The sequence below is a fragment of the Danio rerio genome, chromosome 11 (assembly GCF_052040795.2).
Source record: "Danio rerio strain M-AB ecotype USA chromosome 11, GRCz13ab, whole genome shotgun sequence".
Classification (NCBI taxonomy): domain Eukaryota; kingdom Metazoa; phylum Chordata; class Actinopteri; order Cypriniformes; family Danionidae; genus Danio; species Danio rerio.
In genome coordinates this window covers 2,806,301-2,830,264 of record NC_141031.1, presented here as the reverse complement: position 1 = coordinate 2,830,264, position 23,964 = coordinate 2,806,301, and the positions used below count along the sequence as shown (strand labels likewise).

At 36.8% G+C, this 23,964-nt stretch overlaps 1 protein-coding gene and 1 long non-coding RNA gene across 45 annotated transcripts in view; one reads left to right on the top strand and one right to left on the bottom strand.

Moving 5' to 3' along the window:
- srpk1b (SRSF protein kinase 1b) overlaps window positions 1–22,782 on the bottom strand; it is a 66,170-nt gene extending 43,388 nt beyond the window's left edge. For 21 of the 43 annotated variants that reach the window (XR_015502109.1, XR_015502110.1, XR_015502112.1 and 18 more), the window contains exons 1-2: window positions 22,716–22,762; window positions 20,128–20,182 (exon numbers count right to left, since the gene is read on the bottom strand). Coding sequence is in view for 5 of the 43 variants with exons in the window: in XM_087272877.1 (XP_087129003.1) it covers window positions 20,128–20,182; window positions 22,716–22,728 (68 nt within the window). In the remaining 38 variants the exon portion in view is untranslated. 43 annotated transcript variants of the gene reach the window in all.
- LOC147841626 (uncharacterized) lies at window positions 3,525–7,263 on the top strand. Of its 2 annotated transcripts, none has more exons than XR_015502243.1 (3): window positions 3,525–4,638; window positions 5,229–5,631; window positions 7,036–7,263. It is a non-coding gene; the product is annotated as an uncharacterized LOC147841626 (long non-coding RNA). The 2 variants fall into 2 exon arrangements; XR_015502242.1 differs by having other exon boundaries at window positions 3,525–4,713; window positions 5,341–5,631; window positions 7,036–7,180.
- Window positions 22,783–23,964: the final 1,182 nt, after the last annotated feature.

Genomic DNA, 23,964 nt, shown 5'->3' with positions numbered 1-23,964 from the left:
GCCAAATTCCTCGACTTTTATCGACTAAAAAGCTGAATCTCCATGTTTTGTGTTGAGCAGTCCCTGCAGAATTTAACATTTCTGTGATTGCTGAATTTAACGTGAAATGAAGAAAATAGCACAAAATTTTGACCGTGTCATGTTTAGAATTGCTGCAGATTTTATCCAGCTGTTCAAATTCCGTCGCTGTCTGCATTGTGTTATATTAAACAACATTATGTTCATGTATAGAAAGTGCAATATCTCGAGCTGTCATAGAAACAGGATGGCCACTCCCTAGGTGTGTGACGTGCTGACACATCATGTGACGTTAATTAAGTGGTACAGTGCGGTACGGGTCGACATTATCAAAAGGGTACCCTTTTGGTGGGTGTGGTGTGCAACAAAGTTTCAGACGATGTCATTTTTACTTGAGGAAATGTCACAGTAAAGCTGTACGGGTCGTTCACATATCACATGAGAAGCACTATATATATATATATTTATTTATTTAAGCAAAAATGTGCACTTTCATTTTGACACCCACAGACATTGTCATCAAGACAAACTTTTTCATATATGGCCTCATTTCATTTGTTAAGTTTTGTAGAAATCAATTAATAAAAAAACTTTAGTGTACACTTTAGTGACTAGGTGACTAACACCATCCAGTCTATCGGGCAGTCCTTATTGTGCAGCCCTGTATGTTGTACAGTGTGATAAAGTTAACTGTTTATGTTAAATGTTTTTGAATCAGCAAAAAAAAAAAAAAAAAAGTTGCTCCACTATTCGCACTGTCTATTTTTGATTACAAAAAAGGCTAAAATGATTTGGAGGGTCGGCAAATTAATTTTTAAAGAAACAGTTTAGAATTAATAAAACATCCTAATATGTCTGCGACAATAGCCTATTGGTTAAGTGTCATGGTGCATCATGGTGCTCTCGGCCACCCGAGTTCGATTCCTTTGCCGACCCTTCCCCTCTCTCTGCTCCCAATACTTTCCTGTCTGCAACCTTTACTGTCCTTTCCAAATAAAGTTGAAAAAGCCCTAAAAATAATTATATGAAACATCCTATTATTATATTTACAGTACAAATGCTTAGACTTGCAAATATTCTCTCCTGTTGAGGTCAAACTGTCTAGAACAGACGGAAATGTTCAGGAAAGCGACACCGACTACACAGAACACAGGGTCAAACAAACACACCATAATACACTCTTGTCTTTATTCATCAAGTGCTTTTCTAATAGATAAACAGACGTGGGTGAAAAAATGCTGGTGTGAACTAATAAACACCATGCACAAAGACTCTCCAAAATGAATCACAAAGTCCCTGATATGGAGCTTTACATAAATTTTCCTTCAGATTAGTCTCTATTTCAGAGGTCGCCACAGCGGAACGAACCGCCAACTATTCCGGCTTATGTTTTTTTATGCAGCGGATGCCCTTCCAGCTGCAACCTAGTACTGGGAAACACCCATACACACTCATTCACACACATGATCATAAACTATGGCTAATGTAGTTTATTCAACTAACCTATAGTGCTTGTGTTTGGACAGTGGAAGAAACTGGAGCACTCTAAGGAAACGCGAGGAGAACATGCAAACACACCAAATGACCCAGTCGAGGCTCGAACCAGTGATCTTGCTGTGAGGCGACAGTGCTAACCACTGAGCCACTGGAGCTTTTCATTAAAATCCCATGATGAAAAAGGCTCCTGCAACTGCACTAAAAATGTAGCATGATGTGTAACTTTCTAAATGAAACATGCCTGTGGTCCTGCATCATTAGAAAAATGCGTTTAACGGTCCACTAGTTTCTTAGCAACCACAAAAACCTTTGGCGACAGAAGAAAGGTAGAGGCTCGGTGACTGACAGGGCTAGAAAACACTTTGCCACGTGAATTGCATAATTTATCTTTATGCAATTAACAAGTCTTTCATAATGTTGTTGATGCATTTATATAAGTGTTCGCCGGGCTGGTACTTCAGGAAGGATGCGTTTGATTCTTCACAGTCTGTTCCTGTTAATGCTCAGAATAAATTATAGATCATTTCAGAAAAAAACTAATTTTCCTCTTTTAATTGCACAGTCAACACATTTAAGCTTTATAAATGATATTCAAGTTGGCGTATAATAGTGCGTAGCGTACCATCACACTGAGCCATGGTGGATAACACAAGTCTGACATTTTTCAATCTCATTCCCTAAAGATATTTGATCTCTAGTCATTCGTCCATTACTGATACAGGTGATGCTCATATAATTAAAATATCCATTCAACTTCAATATCCATGAAACTTGTATAATTTATACATTCATTCCACAAAGACTGATCCATTTCAAGTGTTTATTTCTTTTAATTTTAATATTGATGACAACTAATGAAAATCCCAAATTTAGTATCTGAGAAAATCAGAGTGGACTGCAGCTGAAGTCAGTGCTTCAAGATTTACTGCGCACAGATGTATGCATGACATGGGTTTTAGCTGTCGCATTCCTTGTTTTAAGAAATATCAAAAAACAATAGTATGACATCTTGATGGGCATAAAAGATCACACACACACACACATTTTTAATTGGATAGTGGTGTTTTGGTATTTTGTCAAGGATTTGAGAGCATAGCGTGCTAGAGTAACAGGAGAAAAGTGTTTCTACAGGTGGTTCGTCAAGCCCATTCACCTATATGAGGCACAATTCATAAATGCACAATGTTTTTTTGGTTTTATTAGATATGGAGTGATTGTAAGATAACCTGTTCAACCTTTATCCATTTACTTATTTTATTTATAATAATCAGTCTTAGTCTAGTTCTGTAAGCTACACGATCACGGGAAAGGCAGATGATATGACAGTTGTCCAAAAGACGACCATTGACACCTTGCACAAGGAGCGCAGGAGACAAAAAGTCATTGTAAAAGAGGGTGGCTTTTCACAGAGCTTTGTGTCTAAGCACATCAATAGAGAGGCAAGGGGAAGGAAAAGCACCCTGGAGAGAATTGTGAAACAAAACCCATTCAAAAGTGTGGGGGAGACTCACAAAGAGTGGACTGCAGCTGAAGTCAGTGCTTTAACAATTACTACGCACAGACGTATGCAAGACCAGGGTTTCAGCTATCGCATCCCTCGTGTCAAAAAATATGGAAAAACAAAAGTATGACACCTTGAGCATAAAAGATCACACATATTTTAGACTGGATAGTGGTGGTATTTAACAGGAATTCCTCAGAGCAGTGTTTCTAAACCACATTTTTGGAGGACCTCCAACACTGCATGTTTTGGATGTCTCCTTTGTCTGTCACACCTATCACAGGTTTTTCAGTCTCTGCTAATGAGCTGATGATCTGAATCAGGTGTGTTTGCTTAAGGAAATATGGAAAATGTACAGAGCCGGTTGTCCTGCAGAAGTGTGGTTGAGAAACACTGCCTTAGAGCATAAAGTGCTAGAGTAAGGAGAGCAACTGCTGGTGGTTTGTCAAGCCCACTCACCTGTGTGAGGCACACTTCATAAATGCACAATGTTTTTTGTAAGAAAATTGAGTGATTGTAAGAAAACCTGTTCAACCTTTTTGTTCCCCATTTACTTATTTTAATTATAATAATCCCTAGATTAATAGCCAAAACATAACATTATGTATTTGTCATTCAAAACTTATTTTTGAACTGTGCTTTGCTTTCAGGGGAACTTTATTCTAATCAGAGTAAAAAATCTTACTTTAAAAGGTTTTTAGTTGGTCAAGGACTGCAGGTAGAGCATGTTGGTTTGTTTCCTAGGATGTTAAATAGACTGGTGATGCCTGGACGGTTTGTTCTACCGGAGTCCCAGAGCTCTGTCAGCACATCTGGTTCTGACAAATCCCTCACATTAAAAAAACAGCCTGATCTTAGCAGTTAGATAATAGCGCATGGAGGTGCGAATCTTCCCTCGGTTGCATTTCAGAGGCTGACAACTCAATTGAAATGAAATGATTTTATAGATAACCACCATATATCTTTTCACATTTACATCGTCATTTAACAGACTTCTCTGCCTAAAGCGACGTACAATTGTGGAGGCATTCAGTGATTCAACAAAAAGAGGAAATACACATAACAAATGCTCATTATACAAAGGAACTGTTAGTGTTTCTACGGGTGGTTTGTCAAGCCCACTCACCCGTGTGAAGCACACTTCATAAATGCACAATGTTTTTCCTGCTTTAATTTTTTATTTTAAATCTCCGTTCACATGAAAACGCTAAAAAGATGCAGGCCGAACCATCAGGTGGGGATAATAACACTTTTATGCAGGGTTCATCACACCAAAATGGGAATTATGTATTTGCACAAGTAATATGCATACAAGTTAATGCAAACGTGGGAACCCAGCAGTGTTGGCCAATCAGAAAGGAGAAAACAGCGTGCAAACTGATGCCATGAGGCAAAAACTCTGATTGCAGTGTCTACATGACCACACTAGGGTAGAACTAGCCGGAGCGGTCGTGTCCCCACCAATATCCACCAACTATTAAAATGTCCCCACCAATAAAGGTCTCACACCAGAAGCGCCGCTCGGTGAGGCACAGCGTCACGCCAAACACCGCCATGCATTTCAGAATTCTAAACATAGGTTTCTATCAGGGTACACACACCGGCGCCGCAAGTCGGCGGCTGTCCGCGGCACCCAGCCACAACTCACTCAGGACACTGTTCATATGTCTGCCGTGCCAGAGAGCGCCATTTGATTAGTTTCATTTTAAATAGCATGCGAATGTGTGCTTCTGGTGTACAATACTTTAAACTGTCATGTGCGCGCCGTGGCGCAGCACTGAGCGGCGCATCATTGTCAACATCAACCTAGACATGTTGAAAGGGCTAAATCACGTTCTCTACTCGGGTCCTACTACCCTCAAACACATATGAATATTGAGATTGGCTGTGCCTTTCCCTGCTCACATGTGAGAGGCTGTAGCTACACTCAGGTGTGAGCAGTGGCAAAACTCCAGAGGAATTTACCTGTGCCAGAATCAGGTGTGTGAGGTGAGTGGACACAAGGAGCCTATTTTCAAAGAAAAGTGTAAAGCAGGTCACACACCGGATGTGTTGCTCGGCATCGCAACACGGCATGCACATAAAAGTATCGCACATCTGCATGATATTGAACATGAAACTAATCAGATGGCGTTATGTGGTGCGGCAGAAATATAAACAGTGTCCTGAGTCGTAGCTGGGCACCGCGGACAGCCGCAGACTTGTGCCGCAGGTGTGTGTACAATGATAGAAACCAATGTTTAGAATTCTGAAATGAATGGCGATGCACGGCGCGACGCTTCTAGTGTGCAACCTGCTTTAGTCACTTAAACTCAAGTTCGCAGTCCATAATAACAATAGTAGTGTTAGTGTTTTTTTCCCGCAGTCCAACATTACTGCAGGCTGATATAGTCTGTGAATAATACAGTATGAAATCTACTGCAGTACTGCAAGGGGAGGCAGCATGGTGGCTCAGTGGTTAGCACTGTGGCCTCACAACAAGAAGGTCACTTTTTCAAGTGCAGACTGGGCCTGTTGGCATTTCTGTGTGAAGTTTGCATGTTCCCCCAGTGTTGGCATGGGTTTCCTCTGGGTTCTCCGGTTTCCTCTTCAGTCCAAAAACACATGCGCTGTAGGTAGGGTTGTAACAATATACCGATATGACGGTCTACCACGATTTGAACGTGCACGATTATCATACCATGAACAATTGCATATCAACGGTTTTAACCCTTAAAGACCGAGACAGCCGCCCGCGGCTAAAAATAAGTATTGCTCTTAAATGTTTAATAACTTTTGATCCGCTGATCTGATTCATACAATTCAAAGATTGGCATAAAGAAGAGAGTCTCAGCTTTCCAGTGCTGCATCACATAACATTCGCGGACTTTCAGAGGCTCCAGAATCAGTGCGGTTACGTCATCAACATTTGACAACGCTGATTTGACAAAGAAACGCTCGTCACTGTGTCTCCGGACAAACCAGACATGATACATTGATGCATTGTCCCTCCTCCATGCCCAGATTGGTTCAAACTCGGTATATCACAACCAATAAGCATAGGTTTCACTTTTGTTTGTGGACCAACACTGAGCTTTTTGAACAACATGGAATGAGAGATAGGCATACATTTCTGCGCGGCTAAATAAAACGCAAAAAAAAAAGTTTTGCATGAAATAATTCTCATACTAAGTACTTTTGCATGCACAGCAGCACAGAAACATGACAAAACAGTGACACAGCAAAGACGAACTGCAGCTCTTGCTGTTTTCAAAAGACACAAATGAAGGTGCAGCTGTTTGTCTGCATTGCAGACAACCATATCCAAATCCATATCCACAGACAACCATATCCATGCTGGCACATAAAACCTAAGGATGTTCCATATTGAATCTAGTTTCGTTATGTAACTATTTATAGTATAGTAAATATTTATATCTATTTTTACTGAGGATTTGCACCATGTTTATTTGGACTTTGACACATTATTTATTATTTTCTTATTTTTTTATTTGTTCATTGTACAAGTGGACACATTCTCTCACCTCAGCGGTCAAGATTAAGTCCTGAAAATCTCAACATGCTTACATTTCTTCATCACAACCTAGACTAAAAAAAACAACGCTTTAAATACATGTTTACAGCCATAAACTTGGTATTGCACTTTTGGTCTCCCATTTATCCTGCTTATAAGGAAGGACAGTTTAAGTTTATTTTTGTCTAATCTTAAAAGACCTTGCTTGTTTATTCCTTCTAATTTAATTTATTAAAATGGGAGATTTTTCAGTTTATTTTTTATAAAATTCTATAGTTCTTTTAGACTTCTTTTAGACTTCTATAGTTCTATTAAAATGGTTCTTTCAAAAGTTTGTTGAAATAAAACCTTTGTTCAGTCAGAAAACGTGTTCTTATTCTTTTCAGGGTCTTTGCTATGAGAATTACTATTTAATACCGTATACCACGAAACCGTCAAACCGTGGTATTGTTTTAGACGATTATCATACCGTAAAAAAATCATACCGTTACAACCCTAGCTGTAGGTGAATTGAATAAACTAATATAGCCCTTGTGTATAAGTGCATGTGCAAATGTGATAGTGTATGGGTGTTTCCCAGTACTAGGTTGCAGCAAGAAGCATCCGCTGCGTAAAACAACATATGCTGGAATAGTAGGCAGTTCATTCCGCTGTGGCGACCCCTGATAAATAAGGGACTAAGCCCAATGAAAATGAATGAATGAATTTACTGCAGAATAAACAGCTAAATGTACAAGTATAAATATGATACGATAAATAAAAGATTCATAGGTCCCCACCAATCACAAGAGCAAATCTACACCCTTTTACTTCGAGTTTCAAAAAATCTTGACCCAGGCCAGAGTTTTCAAAAAGATTTGATTTTAGTCACCCAATATTCTGTTTTCTTGTGGACAAACAGTAAACCGCCTACAAAAAAAGGTGCCGTTTTAAGAATACCCGCATTCATGTTGACAGGGCTCAGAGTCTCCGTCAGAGGGCAGTAGGAGCAGGTTATTAAACCAGGCATCCGTCACAGTCAGGCAGAGCTGGAATTGACTGTCATCCAAATCCAGTTCCTTGACGGCAAAACTCATAGTTTTGTGTGGATGGTGCCGTGAACACAAACTAGGGCTGCTCGATTTTGGGAAAAATCCTAATCACGATTATTTTGGTCATAATTGTAATCACGATTATTCCAAACGATTATTAAGTCATATTATTAGCACTCCTGAAATTTTTTTTAATAAATATTCCCCAAATGATGTTTAACAGAGCAAGGAATTTTAACAGTATTTCCTCTAATGTTTTTCTTCTGGAGAAAGGCTGATTTGTTTTGTTTTGGCTCGAATAAAAGCAAATTTAAATATTTTGAAACCTCTTTTAAGGTCAATATTATTAGCCCCTTTAGGCAATATATATTTTTGATTGTCTGCAGAAGAAACTACTGTTATATAATGACTTGCCTGATTACCCTAATTAAGCTTTTGAATCACACTTTGAATTTGAATGTTTGTATTTAAAAATATATCTACTAAAATATTATGAGCTGTCATCATAGCAAAGATAAAATTAATCGGTCATTAGAAATTAATGATTAAAACTATTATGTTCTGAAATCTTCTTTCCATTAAACAGAAATTGGGGGGAAAAGGTTGCTAATATTCAGCAAGGCTAATAATTCTGACTTCAACTGCATATATTATTTTCCTCCCTGCAAAGGAAAGAGAAATAAATACAATAGAATAAAAATATGAAACAAACTGTGCTTTTAGCATCTTCACCGTAAGAAAAACACTTTAGCTACAAAAGTCTTCAGTCAGGAGCAGAGGGGGATTTTCTCGTTGTTTTATTTATCATGATAAAACAGGCGGCAGCTATTGTGCTATCACTTTAATGGTTTTGCTTTCGCGTGTCTTTTGATCCTCAACTCGTTTATTACAAAATGAGGGTTAATATGAATAATCACTAAACACCGCGTTGACACCTATTTAAACATTAAAGCGCTCACGTTAATGACTTTAGATGTGTGTGCTCTCTGCTCGTCACAGTGTGCGAATGAGACCAAGTGCAGACCACATGCTTCTGACTGTCTGCGCGCCGCACATACATAAGCATGCGGTCTTTCGCGCTTTTAAGAGCAACAAGTGAGGACAACTGGACAGGGGGCGGTTAATAATGGAATAATCGTTTATCTCGATTAATGCTTTTTCATAATCGTTAGAAGCCATAATCGAAATCGGATTTTCGATTAATTGCACAGCCCTAACACAAACACATCAACGTTTGGCTTTCTGGCATTTTTGGGACTTTATCAACAGTTCCAAAGCAGCAAACATAGTTATATCCAAATCTAGACTTGCAAGATATTCTTCAAGTCATTCATGCATTATAATAAAGCATTTGTGTGAATGAATAAAGAGCATCACGATAGTAATTTCGAGTGAATGAAGCAAACGTTCATGTGTTTAATGTGAACCAGGCCTATTTCCTTTATTTTTGAGACATCTATTATAATGCAGAAATCACTTCGCACCACAATGTAAAACTGCACTCGGTCTGTACCCCACCTTTCCACTCTGCAGTTCACCAAACAATTAATAAAGCAGGTTTTTTTCAATCCCCAGTCAAGCATTATTGGACAATGAGAGGGTGTCATGCTAGGGCCGATGGAATTAGCCTGTGGTCTGGAAGCTGTAGTTAACTGAGCATCATTGGCCATGCTAGATTAAACCTGCTGTGTTATGCAATCTGTACCAACCAGAGAGAGGGGGGTTATCACAGGGCATGAGGATAGCACATCAGCCTCTGCTGATTCAGGGAGTGTGCTCGTGTTTTACAGTAGCGCATGCATTTCATAACTCTAATACCACGTCCTAATCAGCTGAAACATAGACACCACGGAGAGATGATCGCTCACAGTGTCTAAGAGAGGACCACCCAAACTGAAAACGGCTGCTTTCTGTGGATACTGCCTGTGCACGTCCATTCCAGAGCAGGGGTTTTCAAACTGCGGGTATAACATGATATAGGTGGGTATAGAATATTTGGCCGGTTTACATGGTAGACTCTTAATCAGAGGATTGTTTTAATCATATTAAAATCGTATTAAAGTATTGTTTCCCATGTATACGTACTCAATGGTCGTCTCAACCACACCCACAGGGCTCTGCGAACTTGGCTTTGCGAAGCAGCGTTTTCTGTATGTACGTGCATCAAAAGCAAGTATACTGCGGCCCATGCTTATAGACAGTGGAAGATGATTTACGGTTAGTTCTTGTCAGGAATCCTACCACGTTGTCCTCACAGAAACAGGCTCAGCCATCACACTGAATAAGATATATTTAGGTTTCAATGTAATTAATGCTACACACTTTAAACACATCAAGTAATATGTGAATGATGTTTGCACATGCATTATAATTTTGGCTAGTTGAGTGCGGGACAAGTGAAATAGGCCAAACTTGGGGGGGCGTGTGTCCTAAAAACCCCTGTTCTAGAGCATAGAAAGATACTGCTATACCGATTGCTGCAAACCATTTGAGTTAAACAACATGGCTTGAGTACTGTAAACTTTAGTGAGGGCAGATTAAAGACGCTTCTCATATGGAGAATAAAGTCACATGCATTGCTCAGGTGTGAGTTTCAGACTTCAGAGTGTCAAAATCTTGATGGTTCTGTGGGTCTCATCTATAAATCTGAGCTTTATTCTGTATTCTCTATTGGATTCAGCTCAGTTGATTGGCTTGGCCATTCCACAGCTTGATTTTCTTTCTCTGAAAGCATTTGAGAGTCTCTTGGCTGTGTTTTGGATCATTGTCTTGCTGAAATGTCCACCCTGGGTTCATCTTCATCCTCCTGCTAATGTAGATGTTGGACTGAGGCAGCTGATCTTCATTTACACTGAGGAAGGGCAGAGGCTTGCTGAAGAATTACTGAGAGATTTCAGCTGCTGTCTGGGATTTCACTGCCGAACTACACCTCCCTTTCTTCATGTGTTCAATACTTTTTCCTTGCGTCACTTCATTTTATTGCACATAACTTCATTTGGAAACTAATTAGATTTGTTTTCTTTGCCTATATGGATTTCTTTGGTTGTTAACAACATCTGGGTAAAATTCAAGTCAACAACACTTTTAGAAATATGTTGTCTGAGAAAAACGGTGATGTGTTCAACACTTATTTCTCCGCTGTATATATTGAGTCATATACACATTTATATTTGTATTAATGTGTTGTCAAGCTTTTAGAGTATTAGCAACTAAAACATTTTAAGTTCAGTTATCAAATCGCTAAGAGTTCAGTTAACTTAAATCCGAAATGACTATTTCTACTCAAATGGTTTGGTATCGCTTCTATAGAGCTATAGCATTAGAGTTTACACAAAAAATATAATTAAATTCATAACTCATTTGAGTTCTGCTTAATATAATCATTTGATGCATACATGGTGCTTTATGCCGTATATTAAGTATAAAACAAATCTCCCACAATGCATGCTAGTTTTGCGACCCAGCCCAAAATGTTTTTAAGTTTTTAGACATTGATAAAGATTTTAATTTTAGCATTGATAACTAGAAACTGTAGCATGTGGATCAAACTAACAGTCAAACAAACATTACATTGCTGAATTACCTTTAAAGTGCATACTGGAGAATGAGCAAACTAAACAGCATTGTAAATAGCCCTGTCACAATAGTCAATATATCAATTTATCGCACAGCACGTAGACAAGTCCTCAATCATTTTTGGTGATGCAATATATATCGCCAATACATAAACCAATTCTAACCACATTTTAGCCATTTGTGAAGCCTTTCTATCTCTACTGGAGGTGTGAGTGTCAGTATGGTTAAAAAAAAAAAAAACAGTATAGTATTTACTCTAAATTACTATAGTATATTTTCATGTGGGTGCCTGATGACTGAAAATAGATCTGTTAATTTTTATTGGGAGTTGGGTTAATTTTAAAATTTATCATTATTATTATAAATTTGTTCAGAATATTTGTTTTCACATTCTAATTCCGATACCTGACTATTTATTTGTTAAAATGACTATAATTTAATGAAATGATTTTAAGATATGTGTTCTTTGGAAGTGTGTTCTTGCATTATGGTGCTATTATAGTGCCAAAATGGTCTTAAAATGACAATAATATTGTTTATTGCAATAAATTTCGTTGCTATATATCATACCACAAAATATAGATACAGTATCATGCCAAGCCTAATTGTAGAAGCACTGCTAAATTTCAAGACGCTCTTTCAAAAAAAAAAAAACTTCAAACAAAAAAGAGAGCATGCATTTAATCGCAATTTCATAATGATCATACTGGACATGGCACACAATGCCTAAAACATTAGTGAGAGAATGCAAAAGCAGTGAAATCTATTTTCCTCGAACAGTGTTTCCTCTATAGGATTTTTTCCAGCTGTGGCGTCCCCTGCCCACATACATCACTGCACTCACACACACAATAAACAATAGCCTAGCGAACAAATGTCAGATCACAGATGTTAAGAAACTTTCACTGTTCTTTAAAATGAAATACTGAGGTTTTGGTTAATTTGTGTGAAATTCATGTGTTGTTTATAATAAATGCCATTTCCTTTAGCTATTTTTAACTTATTTTCATTCATGTCCTTTTATGAATACTGGTCAAATTGACAAAATGATAGGCGCTTAATAATTATAGTTATAGGGGCTGTAGATTTAGGTGGACTTTTTGCAATTTAAGCCTAAATAGAGTATATTTTTGACTTAAATTAAATAAAAATGTGTTAATCAGTCCAAAATCTTACAGTGATAGTTTAACCTTGATTTAAAAATGTACACAATGTTTATTTGCTATCAAATGCTTCTAAATCTTTATCATATCCAAGTCGTTTCCTTTTTCTGTTTCCACAAATAAAGATACTTTGAAAAATGTTCAGCACTGACTTCCAGAAAAGTGAAAACAAATACTATGGATGTCAGTTACCAACATTATTCAAAATATCTTCTTATGTGTTCACAAAAGAAAGTCAAACAGGTTTGAGTCAAGCAAGTAAAGGAGTCAATGATTTCGTTTTGTGTGAACTGTCCCGTTAACAGTTTAAAATGACACGCCTGAAGTCTTACATTATTATATTAATGGTTTATTTGCTGACCTTATGAGCGAAGCCTCATCGAGTACTCAGGCTGAGTAGAGTACTAGGGCTGCACAATATATCATTTCAACATCGATACCGCAGTGTGAGAATATCCAATAGTCACATTGCAGGATCTGTAAAGTTGAGTTTGTAGTGTAATTAACCAGAAAACATAGTTCAGAACACAGTTTATCCCTAAAAGAGTGAAATATTTTCTTATTATGTACGATTTAAAGTGAATTAAAACTATGTGGCCACTAAAAGCATTTGTAAACAAACAAGTTAACTGTATATAATCATTTCTATAATGAAGACTATAGTAGTCAACACTTGAGGTTGAATCTAAAAATAATCTTTAGACAAGAATGGATGTTGTTGAATAGTTTTGGGACAATTTGATGAAGTTTTGGTCCACTTCAAAAGTTTACTAGTGTATACCGAGATTTACAGTGCTCAGCATATATATGATTTTAAGATTTAGATTTTAAATTCATATTTTTCATAGGGACCTGGAGCTAACAAAATAACTTACAATTTGTAGGTTAAATTTATTTATTTTATTATTTATTTATTTTTGTTGTTGCAATATTTAGCTTGAATTGAATTGCATTATTCTTCAATTTCTAAATAATGTTTGGTGACAAAAATATTATTTTAATAAATATATTTGTTTATAATAATTAATATTAATTATATATTTATATTAATATATGTGTTTAATAAATCTGTTTTGTTGAAATGCACCAAAATGGTGTGTACTCAATTATCCTGAGGACTGTATTACATTCGATTATTTAAGTTTCGCACTTAAATACTGTTAGGCTCTCCAGAAAAACAGAAAAGCACTATTTATTTAATTTGAATCTGTTCATTTTTTTTAATTGACACTAGTAATTGGTTTCCGCATTCGGAAGTGAAAGTGAAACCTGTGCGCACCATTTAAATTATGATATCGCATTTTAAAGTTATGACTATGACAAGCATTTGATGTTTTTTCTTTCATAGTGAACACAAAGTGTTGTGCATGAAAATAAATGCTTACTGTGTCAGTATAACAACCCTAGCTGATAAATAATGTTGAATATAATGCAAGAAAGAGTCTGATAATGACAAGAATTTTACCAGTGAAAACAAATGGGCTAATGTTGTTAATGACTGATGACAAGCACATGTCTTAAACATAATAAATCAACTTTATAATTAGGAATAGTGTTCTGATGTCATAATTTTACCGTGAATTAACAAACAGACCATATTGAAAGTCTGTTCAAGTCCACAATAATGACTATAAAAAATGTAGATAGTAGATCTATACATAGGTCTATTATTGTTGTTTTTCCATATGATTGAGAATCAACAATAATAATAGGCTGATCATATTAACCTTTATTTTACATTTACAGAGTTATAAGAAAATTGTGATCTTGATTTTAAGCAAAAACAACCGTGATTCACATTTTTGCCAGAATCGTCCACCCCTACCTTAATGTTTGCACAAATTTAAGTGGATTAAACACAACACAATTAAGTTATCCCCTTTAAAATCTCAACAATTGTGTTGTTTCAGCGCATTTTAAGTAAATAGTCCAAACAAACATCATTTTTGAGAGTACTTGAAACTCTGTATTTGAAGATGCCAGAGTTTGGTCAAAAATCTAAAAAACAGGATCCGCCCTGCTGCTAAACAGGTCATTGCAGCATCCGCGAGTCGCTTACATCCCCAAAAGTGTGACCTGATTTGGTATCAAGCAGTTTCACTCGCTGAGAGCCACATCCGCAGCCCCCCAGACCCCACATTGCTGCACTTGTAGAGGATACGGCTTACATAATGAGCATCCTCCTCACTACCACCTGAAAAAAAATCCCAGCGCAGCAAAGACCAGCCCTCCAAGTTATCCAGCACTGCACCAGAAACTTGCGCACAGTGACAGACAGGGGGTTGCACACACCTGGATACGCAACTTATTTCTAAAGCGCGGTTACAATGGAGATAGTGTCAAAGCGGATGAAGTTCTAGTAAATGGCTTCAGTCCAGTTGAAAGCACAGGGTGCAGATATAAGAAACACTTTTGCAGGATGCATGAGGAGTTGCATGCATATCACACATTGGAGTTGCATGCAATTATCACACGTTGATCTAAAGCATCTGTACTAGTCCTGCACTTTATTAGTGCATTAAAACAACGGTCTCGAAAGACTGATTCAACCTGCACCTAACCCAAGCGCATCTGATTAAATATGAATCCAGCATCAATAAGTCAGTAGTCCCACACACACACACACATTCAGCAGCACTCACTTGCACCTCAGCCCGCTGGCGAGCTTCACCACAGCAGTATTAAGTGAAACGATCCAGTCCAGGAGCCACATGGCTGAAGAGGACAGCGCGGGGCAGGATGGTGCGGTGCGAGCCACTGTTAAACCGCAGACTTTCTTCCTATCTATCTCTCAGCCTGCTGTCCGCCTCAACACTACTGAACACTAGTGAGCTGGAAAACAAGGCAGCGCGGGAGGGAGAGATGGATGGAGGGAGGGCGCGAGAAACAGGAGCAGAGGAGGAGGGCGAGAAGTGAGTGTAAAAACTCACTGGCATCAAAAGCACGGTGTGGCGTAAGTGCACCGCAGGAGGACAGGGCACGTCGATCACAGCACACACACACACACTCCGCCTCTGTTCTGCAGAAGAGCCGGACTCTAGGTTTGACAGTCTGACATGTTGTATTTCAAGGACACAAGCAGCAGACCCTAGAGGGCATGTTCCTGTATGCGCGTGCTTTACCTGACGAATGAGTGTGTGTGTGAGGGGAAATAGGGAATCAGACGCATCAGGGTTGATGGCTGTCACAAAGCACTGTTATGTAACCCGTATTGAAATATCTTCAGGGAAAGCGTGCAGTCGTCCAGCATTTAAAAGAGGAATGTGCATTTATACAAACACATACACACTCCCTGACTTCATGAGTCTTGTTGTCGATCCCAGTTGTAAGAGCAACAAATAATAACTTGACTTCTGGTTGATCACTTGGAAAAGTGGCAGAATTTTTCTGATGAATCCTCTGCTGAACTGCATCCCAATCATCACAAATACTGCAGAAGACCTACTGGAATCCAAGATTCTTACAGAAATCAGTCAAGTTTGGTGAAGGAGAAATCATGGTTTGCGGTTACATTCAGTAAGGGGGAGATCTGCAGAGTTGATGATCAACATCAACAGCCTGAGGTATCAAGACATTTGTGCTGCCCATTACATTACAAACCACAGGAGAGGGACAATTCTCCAGCAGGATAGCGCTCCTGCTCATACTTCAGCCTCCACATCAGTTTCTGAAAGCAAAGAAGGTCAAGGTGCTCCAGGATTGCCCAGCCCAGTCACCAGACATGAACATTATTGAGCATGTCTGGGGTAAGATGGAGGAGGAATTGAAGATGAATCCAAATAATCTTGATGAACTCTGGGAGTCCTGCAAGAACGCTTTCTTTGCCATTCCACATGACTCTTTCAGAGCTCAACAATAACGCCCCATTCACACGGGGCTTCAGCGTCAACGATTGACTGAAGGCGTGTCTGAAGTTGGGGCTACCGTGATCATCTTAGCAGCATCAGCCAATAAAATTCAGCCAGCAATAGGCCACTCTCTAGCTGGTACATTTGCATACAGCGATCTGATTGGCTGACGCTTCCGTCGGCACTTGAAAAGTTGAGCTAGTCCTAATTTCTGCAGCGAGCAACGCCTCTAGAGCGGCGCAGTTCGGCAAGGCCTGACGTCACCCATTCAAAGTGAATGGGAAGCGTTGATGCTGACACCCCGTGTGAATGAGGCCTAAGGACTGCCCGATGGCCCAGGGTCAGCGTGAGAGACTCTTAGGACAGTAGAGAGGATCATTACTGGTCTGATTGGGACAGTGCTGCCTTGTCACTAAACATACTACTTTAATTTTGTGCTTTTAAATTTATAAATGCTACCTTCTCTGTGATGTCGTAAACACGATATTGCTTTTTGGTTTCTCTTATCTGATTTGATGTATTGAGCATTTCACTTTTTTTCCCGTAACCTGGTAACAACCAGTACAGCGACGTGGCGGCAACATCAAACAATGAGGGTAAAACAAAATTTCTGTTTCCAACTTCTTGGAAGCAGACATCGACATGGGAACAACTCGGAGTGATGTTTTGCACAATTTGCCGTCAGTTTGGCAAGTCAGCTGCCTTTTGTTAATAATTTCGAACTGCAATAAAATACCTGCACATTTTCCATACTACGCTTTTTGCTTGCACAACACTTAGAATTTTGCTCATTATACATTTTTACATGTTTTAAATATTTAAATTCTAGATTCACAGACACTATTAATTAAAATGTGTGGCTAAAAATAGCTCTTAACTTCTCTCTCTCTTTTTTTTTTTTTTTTTTTGGAGTGGGGCCAGTGAAAATTTTGCCAGGGCAAGTAAAATCTGAATCATTGGCCCAATCGGACCAGTTGAAAAAATCCTTAGCGTTGAACATTGCTGCATTAATCAGTGATTTGACTCAGAGATGTATAAATGCAGTCCTCCAAGCTCATGATGGAGTCAGACACAATATTCATTCTGTCTCCACTGCAGCAGGACTTTATATTCTATACTGGACATTATTTCTGTTCAGTGACAAGACTTTTGTCTAAGCAAAGTCAGACATTACTGTCCTAATAAAATGATAAAAAAATCAAGACATGATCATATTTTGTTTTGCTAAAAATCATAATCTAGAGGCCTTTGCCTTTCATATAAGCCACTTCTGATACCAAATGATCAACTAGAAGTCAAGTTATTATTTGTTGTTCCTAAAACTTGGATAGACAACAAGACTTTTGTTAGGTAGTGTAGGCTTTATTGTTATCTGCAAGAACTCAAGCGATCTGCTCCATTATGCTCTGTGCCGTTTTCAGCTTTGAGAGTTGCACTTTTTCATTTTATAATCAAAGCATGCACGGCTGTGGGAAAGCACATCAAGTACTGAACACTAAGCAATACTGATTACCTGCTACATATTCAGTCTCATTTTGTTAACAGAGAGGAAGAAATCAGTGATCATTGGCTATTTTTTCTTCCTTCTGTATCTTCTGTATATCCTTTATCCTGTCACGACAAGACTTTTGTCAGGTAGTGCATGTCTGCAATGTGCATCACTTCGCAAAACTACTATAAGATAAAGCCAGTAAGCAGGTTTACCAACATTCTGTATGGTGATGATTTTATTTTACATCATCTTTATTTACTCCCTGGGCTGTATTTGATTAAAGAAGACACATTGGTCCCATAAGATGAGGACAAACAACCGACAGTAACTTGAAAGCCAGAAGCATATCAATTTTAGATGAGAACTATGAAGCTCCGCCAGAAGCAAAGTCTCATGGGCTTGTGCTACTGACCAAAAAAAGACTGTCCTGGAGCAAACAGCACACCTCGTGAGAGGAGAGAGAGAGGAGAGAGAAAAAGGAGACAAGTTTGAAAAACTTGTGTTGATTCAGCTCATTTTATACAAGTAGTTTGAACATATTTACATACAGTTGAAGTCAAAATTATTACCCCCGTTTATTTCCCCCCCAATTTCTGTGTAGCGGAGAGAAGATTCGTTTAACACATTTCTAAACATAATAATTTGAATAACTCATTTCTAATAACTGATTTATTTTATCTTTGCCAAGATGACGGTAAATAATATTAGACTAGATATTGTTTAAGACACTAGTATTCAGCTTTAAGTGACATTTAAAGGCTTAACTAGGTTAATTAGGTTAACTAGGCAGGTTAGGCTAATTAGGCAAGTTATTGTAAAATAATGGTTTGTTCTGTAGACTATCGGGAAAAAAAGCTTAAAGGGGCTAATAATATTGACCTTAAAATAGTTTGTAAAAAATTTAAAACTGCTTTTATTCTAGCCAAAATAAAACAAATAAGAATTTCTACAGAAGAAAAAATATTATCAGATATACCGTGAAAATTTCCTGAATCTGTTAAACATCATTCGGGAAATATAAAAAAAAAATAATAATAATTCAAAGGGGGCTAATACTTCTGACTTCAACTGTAATATTAATGTATAATATTTAATATATAAATATATAATTATATGAGCAATTCCAGCGTTATGGATGCGACATTTGCAGTAAAAACTCAAAACATAAATCCACATAGAAAGTAAATGGCAAAGTTAACATTTGCACGGAATTGCTTATGTATATATATATATATATATATATATATATATATATATATATATATATATATATATATATATATATAAAATCATTAATATTATTTTATAATAATTTTTACATAGCAGCATTTAAATGGAAAATTATATTTGACGATATATGCATTATTTGCGTTGCTTTACTCAACAGTTTTCTGAAAATAAAGGTTATTGTTAAAATTAATTCCACTTCAGGAATGACAGTAACATTGGACATTCGTTTGGAATCATTGCTTACATTTCAACAAGTCATCTCTCCACGTTATACTGCAAGTCAAAATCAAAATAAACATATAATTCATTTAATCTGAAAGACGTTCAGCCTGTTTAAAAAACACTATCATCAATGTCTTCCAAAGCGGACTATCGAACAACATTACAAAAACTTTGCTGCGGTTGATAATGAGCTTTAAGAATGCCGTCGTGTACGTCTTTACCGCAAATACAGCCTATTCTATTGCCTAATATAATCTATAATCTATAATATATATATATATATATATATATATATATATATATATATATATATATATATATATATATATATATATATATATATATGGCGTTCTTAAAAATCAGTAGGCTATGTTAGAAAATTGACTTGATTTTTAAAATTGCTTCTTTTTACTGTGATTCAATGTGTTTTTGGTCAATATCAATCAATGCATTATAACTTTGAGCATAAGCATTGCGTCACAGTTAATGAGTCGGCCTTTCTGGTTTCAGAATATTTAAAAAACAAGCCTTTATTCGGTTGTGTTTTCTGGTGATTTTATTCTTTGTTATTTGAAATAAAAAAATGAAAATCAAATCATTTTTGAATTTAGATTTTTTTCCCAATATTTATTTTTGAATTTGAAAATGTAAAACGACTCGTTTTTTGTTTTTTTCAATATCCGTTTCTCAAATGAAAATCCAATGACTTAAAGATACACTGACCAATTAAGCTGTCCCTGGAGTGAAATATCGAATAGATCAATTCCAAATTTACAGACATCTTAATAAATGTAAGGAGTCTTTTAAAATTCATTAAGTGTGCCATTAAAATGCTGTTTTTTTATTTATTTGTAGGTCAACTATGATTTCTCCATAAAGCATCCTAGTATGACAGAAATATTTTCACTTTGTAACTCTCTCTCCATCTACTCATCTGTCTTGATGATGTTCAGACATTCTTGTTTCATAACTTGATGATCGTATACTCAATAACGCTGATGATCGTATACTCGATTCAAACTCAAATGTACTCACTTTTTGCCAGGTTTCTTGGTTTTGGTCCTTTTCTTCCTGGCCTGAAGTGCAAGTACTGTCAAAGAACAGATAAATGTGCTTTGTTAGCACACTTTTCATAAACAATGTAAAGTGTATATAAATATGTAGACAATAAATGTACATTTCTATTTACTAAAGCTGCGGAAATAAAATTTTCAAAGTTATTTTCGATTTTTGGCATTGATGGGGATTTTTTTGTGTGTTCAATTTATTTGTATTAATTTTTACCTTGTTATAATGCATTTTTATGACTTCAGAAAGCATATTATAACAGTATGTATCAGAGATGGGGTAATCAAGTCACATGACTTGACTCGAGCCAGACTTAAGTCACAAAATTTAGGACATGAGACTTCCTTGAAAAAAAAAACTTGTTTTTGTTAAATACACAACCGTTTGTTTTATTTTATGCATTTAAAAACAAAACAAAACCAAAAGTTCTAAGTCATGTATGCGCAGTATTAACAGCTCATCGGTTCTCAGATCGGTCCGAGAGAATCAGTTGAATTTGCTGGACTGGATCATTCGGTTCATTAAGACCCACTTTAAATGATTCATTAGATTAATTCGATATATATGTGTGTTTATATATATATATATATATATTTATATATATATATATATATATATATATATATATATATATATATATATATATATATATATATATAAATAGATTGACTTGAAAGTGACTTGCTGGAGCAAGCTTCAACTTGACTTGACGTGACTTGAAATAGACAGTGGCTTGACTTGAGTCTGACAAAAATTGACTTGACTTGCTTGAGACTTGCACATGTGTGACTTACTCCCAGTCCCACCTCTGGTATGTATTAACAAGAAATGACTGTGGCTGACAATGGTTGTTACAATTAAGCCAAACACTGTTGGACACTAACTAAACTAACTAAATAATTTTTTGAATTTTGAGTTTAATGTTGAGAACTTTTTAAATAAAAAAATTAAAAAATTGTTATTAATGCAAATAAATGCATTGCATAACAATGGATAAATGGATAATAATTAAAAAAGATTCAAATGTGTTTATCCAATAAACAAATAAATGAATAAACATGCTGTGCTTTGTAGAATTAAAAAAAAGAAATGAGCCAATTACTGAGAAAATATAGCTACTATTTAAAGTAAACTGAATTAAAATTGTGTGAAATCAGTGATCATACTTCCAGTGCTCATTTGTAGGAGACTTGTGTGTTGTTAGTAAAAAACAAATGGTTTGTCTAACTTTGTTCATTATTTGGCGAAAACCAAAGTGTTACTTTGTGTCCTGCTCTTCCCCATATAATCAACGATAATATTTTAGAAGGCGACGTGGTGGCGCAGTAGGTTGTGCTGTCGCCTCACAGCAAGAAGGTCACTGGTTCGAGCCTCAGCTGGGTCAGTTGGTGTTTCTGTGTGGAGTTTGCATGTTCTCCCTGCGTTCGCGTGGGTTTTCTCCGGGTGCTCCGGTTTCTCCCACAGTCCAAAGACATGCGGTACAGGTGAATTGGGTAGGCTAAATTGTCTGTAGTGTATGAGTGTGAATGTATGTTTCCCAGAGATGGGTTGCGTAAATAAAACTTGCTGGATAAGTTGGCGGTTCGTTCCGCTGTGGCGACCCTGGATTAATAAGGGACTAAGCCGACAAGAAAACGAATGAATGAATGAAATTGTCTGTAGTGTATGAGTGTGAATGGGTGTGTATGGATGTTTCCCAGAAATGGGTTGCAGCTGGAAGAGCATCCGCGGCGTAAAACATATGCTGGATAAGTTGGCGGTTCATTCCGCTATGGCGACCCCTGATTAATAAAGGGACTAAGCCGAAAAAAAATGAAAGAATATTTTAGAAATTTTCTCCACAGCTGTTTTATGGAGATCTGTTGTTTACATGTCATCTCAAAACCAGAAACGTCACAAAAGCTAGCAAAACAAACCATTTAACTACAAGCAGTCAAACAAAAACATATAATACACAACTAATGTTAACATTAATTTCCATATATCCGAATATTTAATAATACAGTTTTACTACAGTAAACATGATGGTAACCATGGTGAGCAAAATATTCGATAATTTGTAGGTTTGGGGCGGTTTTAGCTGCTAGCAGTTAGTCCACACACACACAAAACGTTTTTATCATCACAGGCATAATTATACTTCAGTTAATCATATTTAATACCAAACATCACCATTTCTAACGGCGAACTAAAATATAAGTTTAGCTAGCAAAAAGCTCGCGCGAAAACAAACGAATATTTTCACAACAAGCAGCGGCTACAAACACAAACATGCTAAAAACATTCATAACACACACATGAAACGTCCATGTTCCAGCTGTAGAGTGCAATATAAGCAGATGTTGATGTAAAGCTGCAGTGCTGTTGCATTAGCAGCAGCTAAACACACACATGGGCTTTTGTCTCTATCGCCACACATGGCATATCTTAAAGCGCGACATGTCCAGCACATTACTGATATGATCGAGGCTTGCTGCGATGTTCATTCATATTTCTATATGTGCTGTTGCTCGGAAGCCTGTGGAGGACAGGAGTTTTGCTGTTTTGATGCTCACCTTTCCTTTCCATGCTGCACCGGCGGCTAAAGTGCTCACAGTCACTCACATGTAACGGTCGGCGCATGCGCACAAAACTCCACTAACAACTGAAGTGAAAACTCGCTCTCTCACACACACTCACACACACGCACACACACGCACATATATTTTAAAATACTTTATAAATTCAGCGCCACAATAATAAGCGGAGATACATATTTACGTAGTTAAACTTTTCCCAAATCTAAATAATAAGTGATAATTTAGTTAATCAGTTAATTATGTCTCGATCTATATCTGTGCTGCTGCGGCATCAAAATGCTTAATAGTCTACAGGTTACAATTTGTGCCAAATAAAGTAGTTTAACTCAAGTTGTATTGATCTACATACATTTTAACAACCTTATATTAAGACGATGTGTGTGCTGAGTTTGTCAAATTTTCCATCTTGGCTTTATTTTCGCTTTAAAATAGAAAATAATGACAATAAATAAATATTTCTTTTAATCTCTCTCTTTTCTATACTTGTATTATATTGTTGTTTATTTCATTCATAACTACCATGTAATGTTTTGTACAGAATAGCCTGAATTTTCTGTTTGTTTTAGATATACCCTGCTGAAAAAACTCGCTTAAACCAGCCAGGGGCGCCCCCAAGGGGTGGCTATTTGAACTCTGGCCACCCCTGTGGCCATCCAAATATGATTTTGCTGTTGACATTATTAAATTAAATGTACTTACTACTTACGTAAATTCACCATATTTCAATAAATAAATATAAATAAATAATTAAAAATAAAGTAAATAAATAAATAGCAGCTACTAAACCATTGTAAATTGATTGGTGCCACTGATGTAGCAGATTCACGGCTCCTTCCCCTCCCCGATCGTCGTTGACAGCACGCACACGCCTTCAGTAGACAGCTATGGCAATTTAATATTTACCTTTTGGTACATCAATAGAAGAAGCTGTAATAATAATAATAATATTGTGGCTCAAAAAGGAATAAAGATAAATCATATTATTGGGGTCTGTATCGTGAGTGTGTGTGTGTGTGTGTGTGTGTGTGTATATACAGTAAGTGTGTGTGTGCCTTTTGTTCACTTTCTTCATTTGCTTGTTTTATTAATCTTCATTAATTTTAGACATGGCATATAATGTATGCTGTACAATAAAAGTATGTGAAAAATAACTGATAAGTTATATATATATATATATATATATATATATATATATATATATATATATATATATATATATATATAT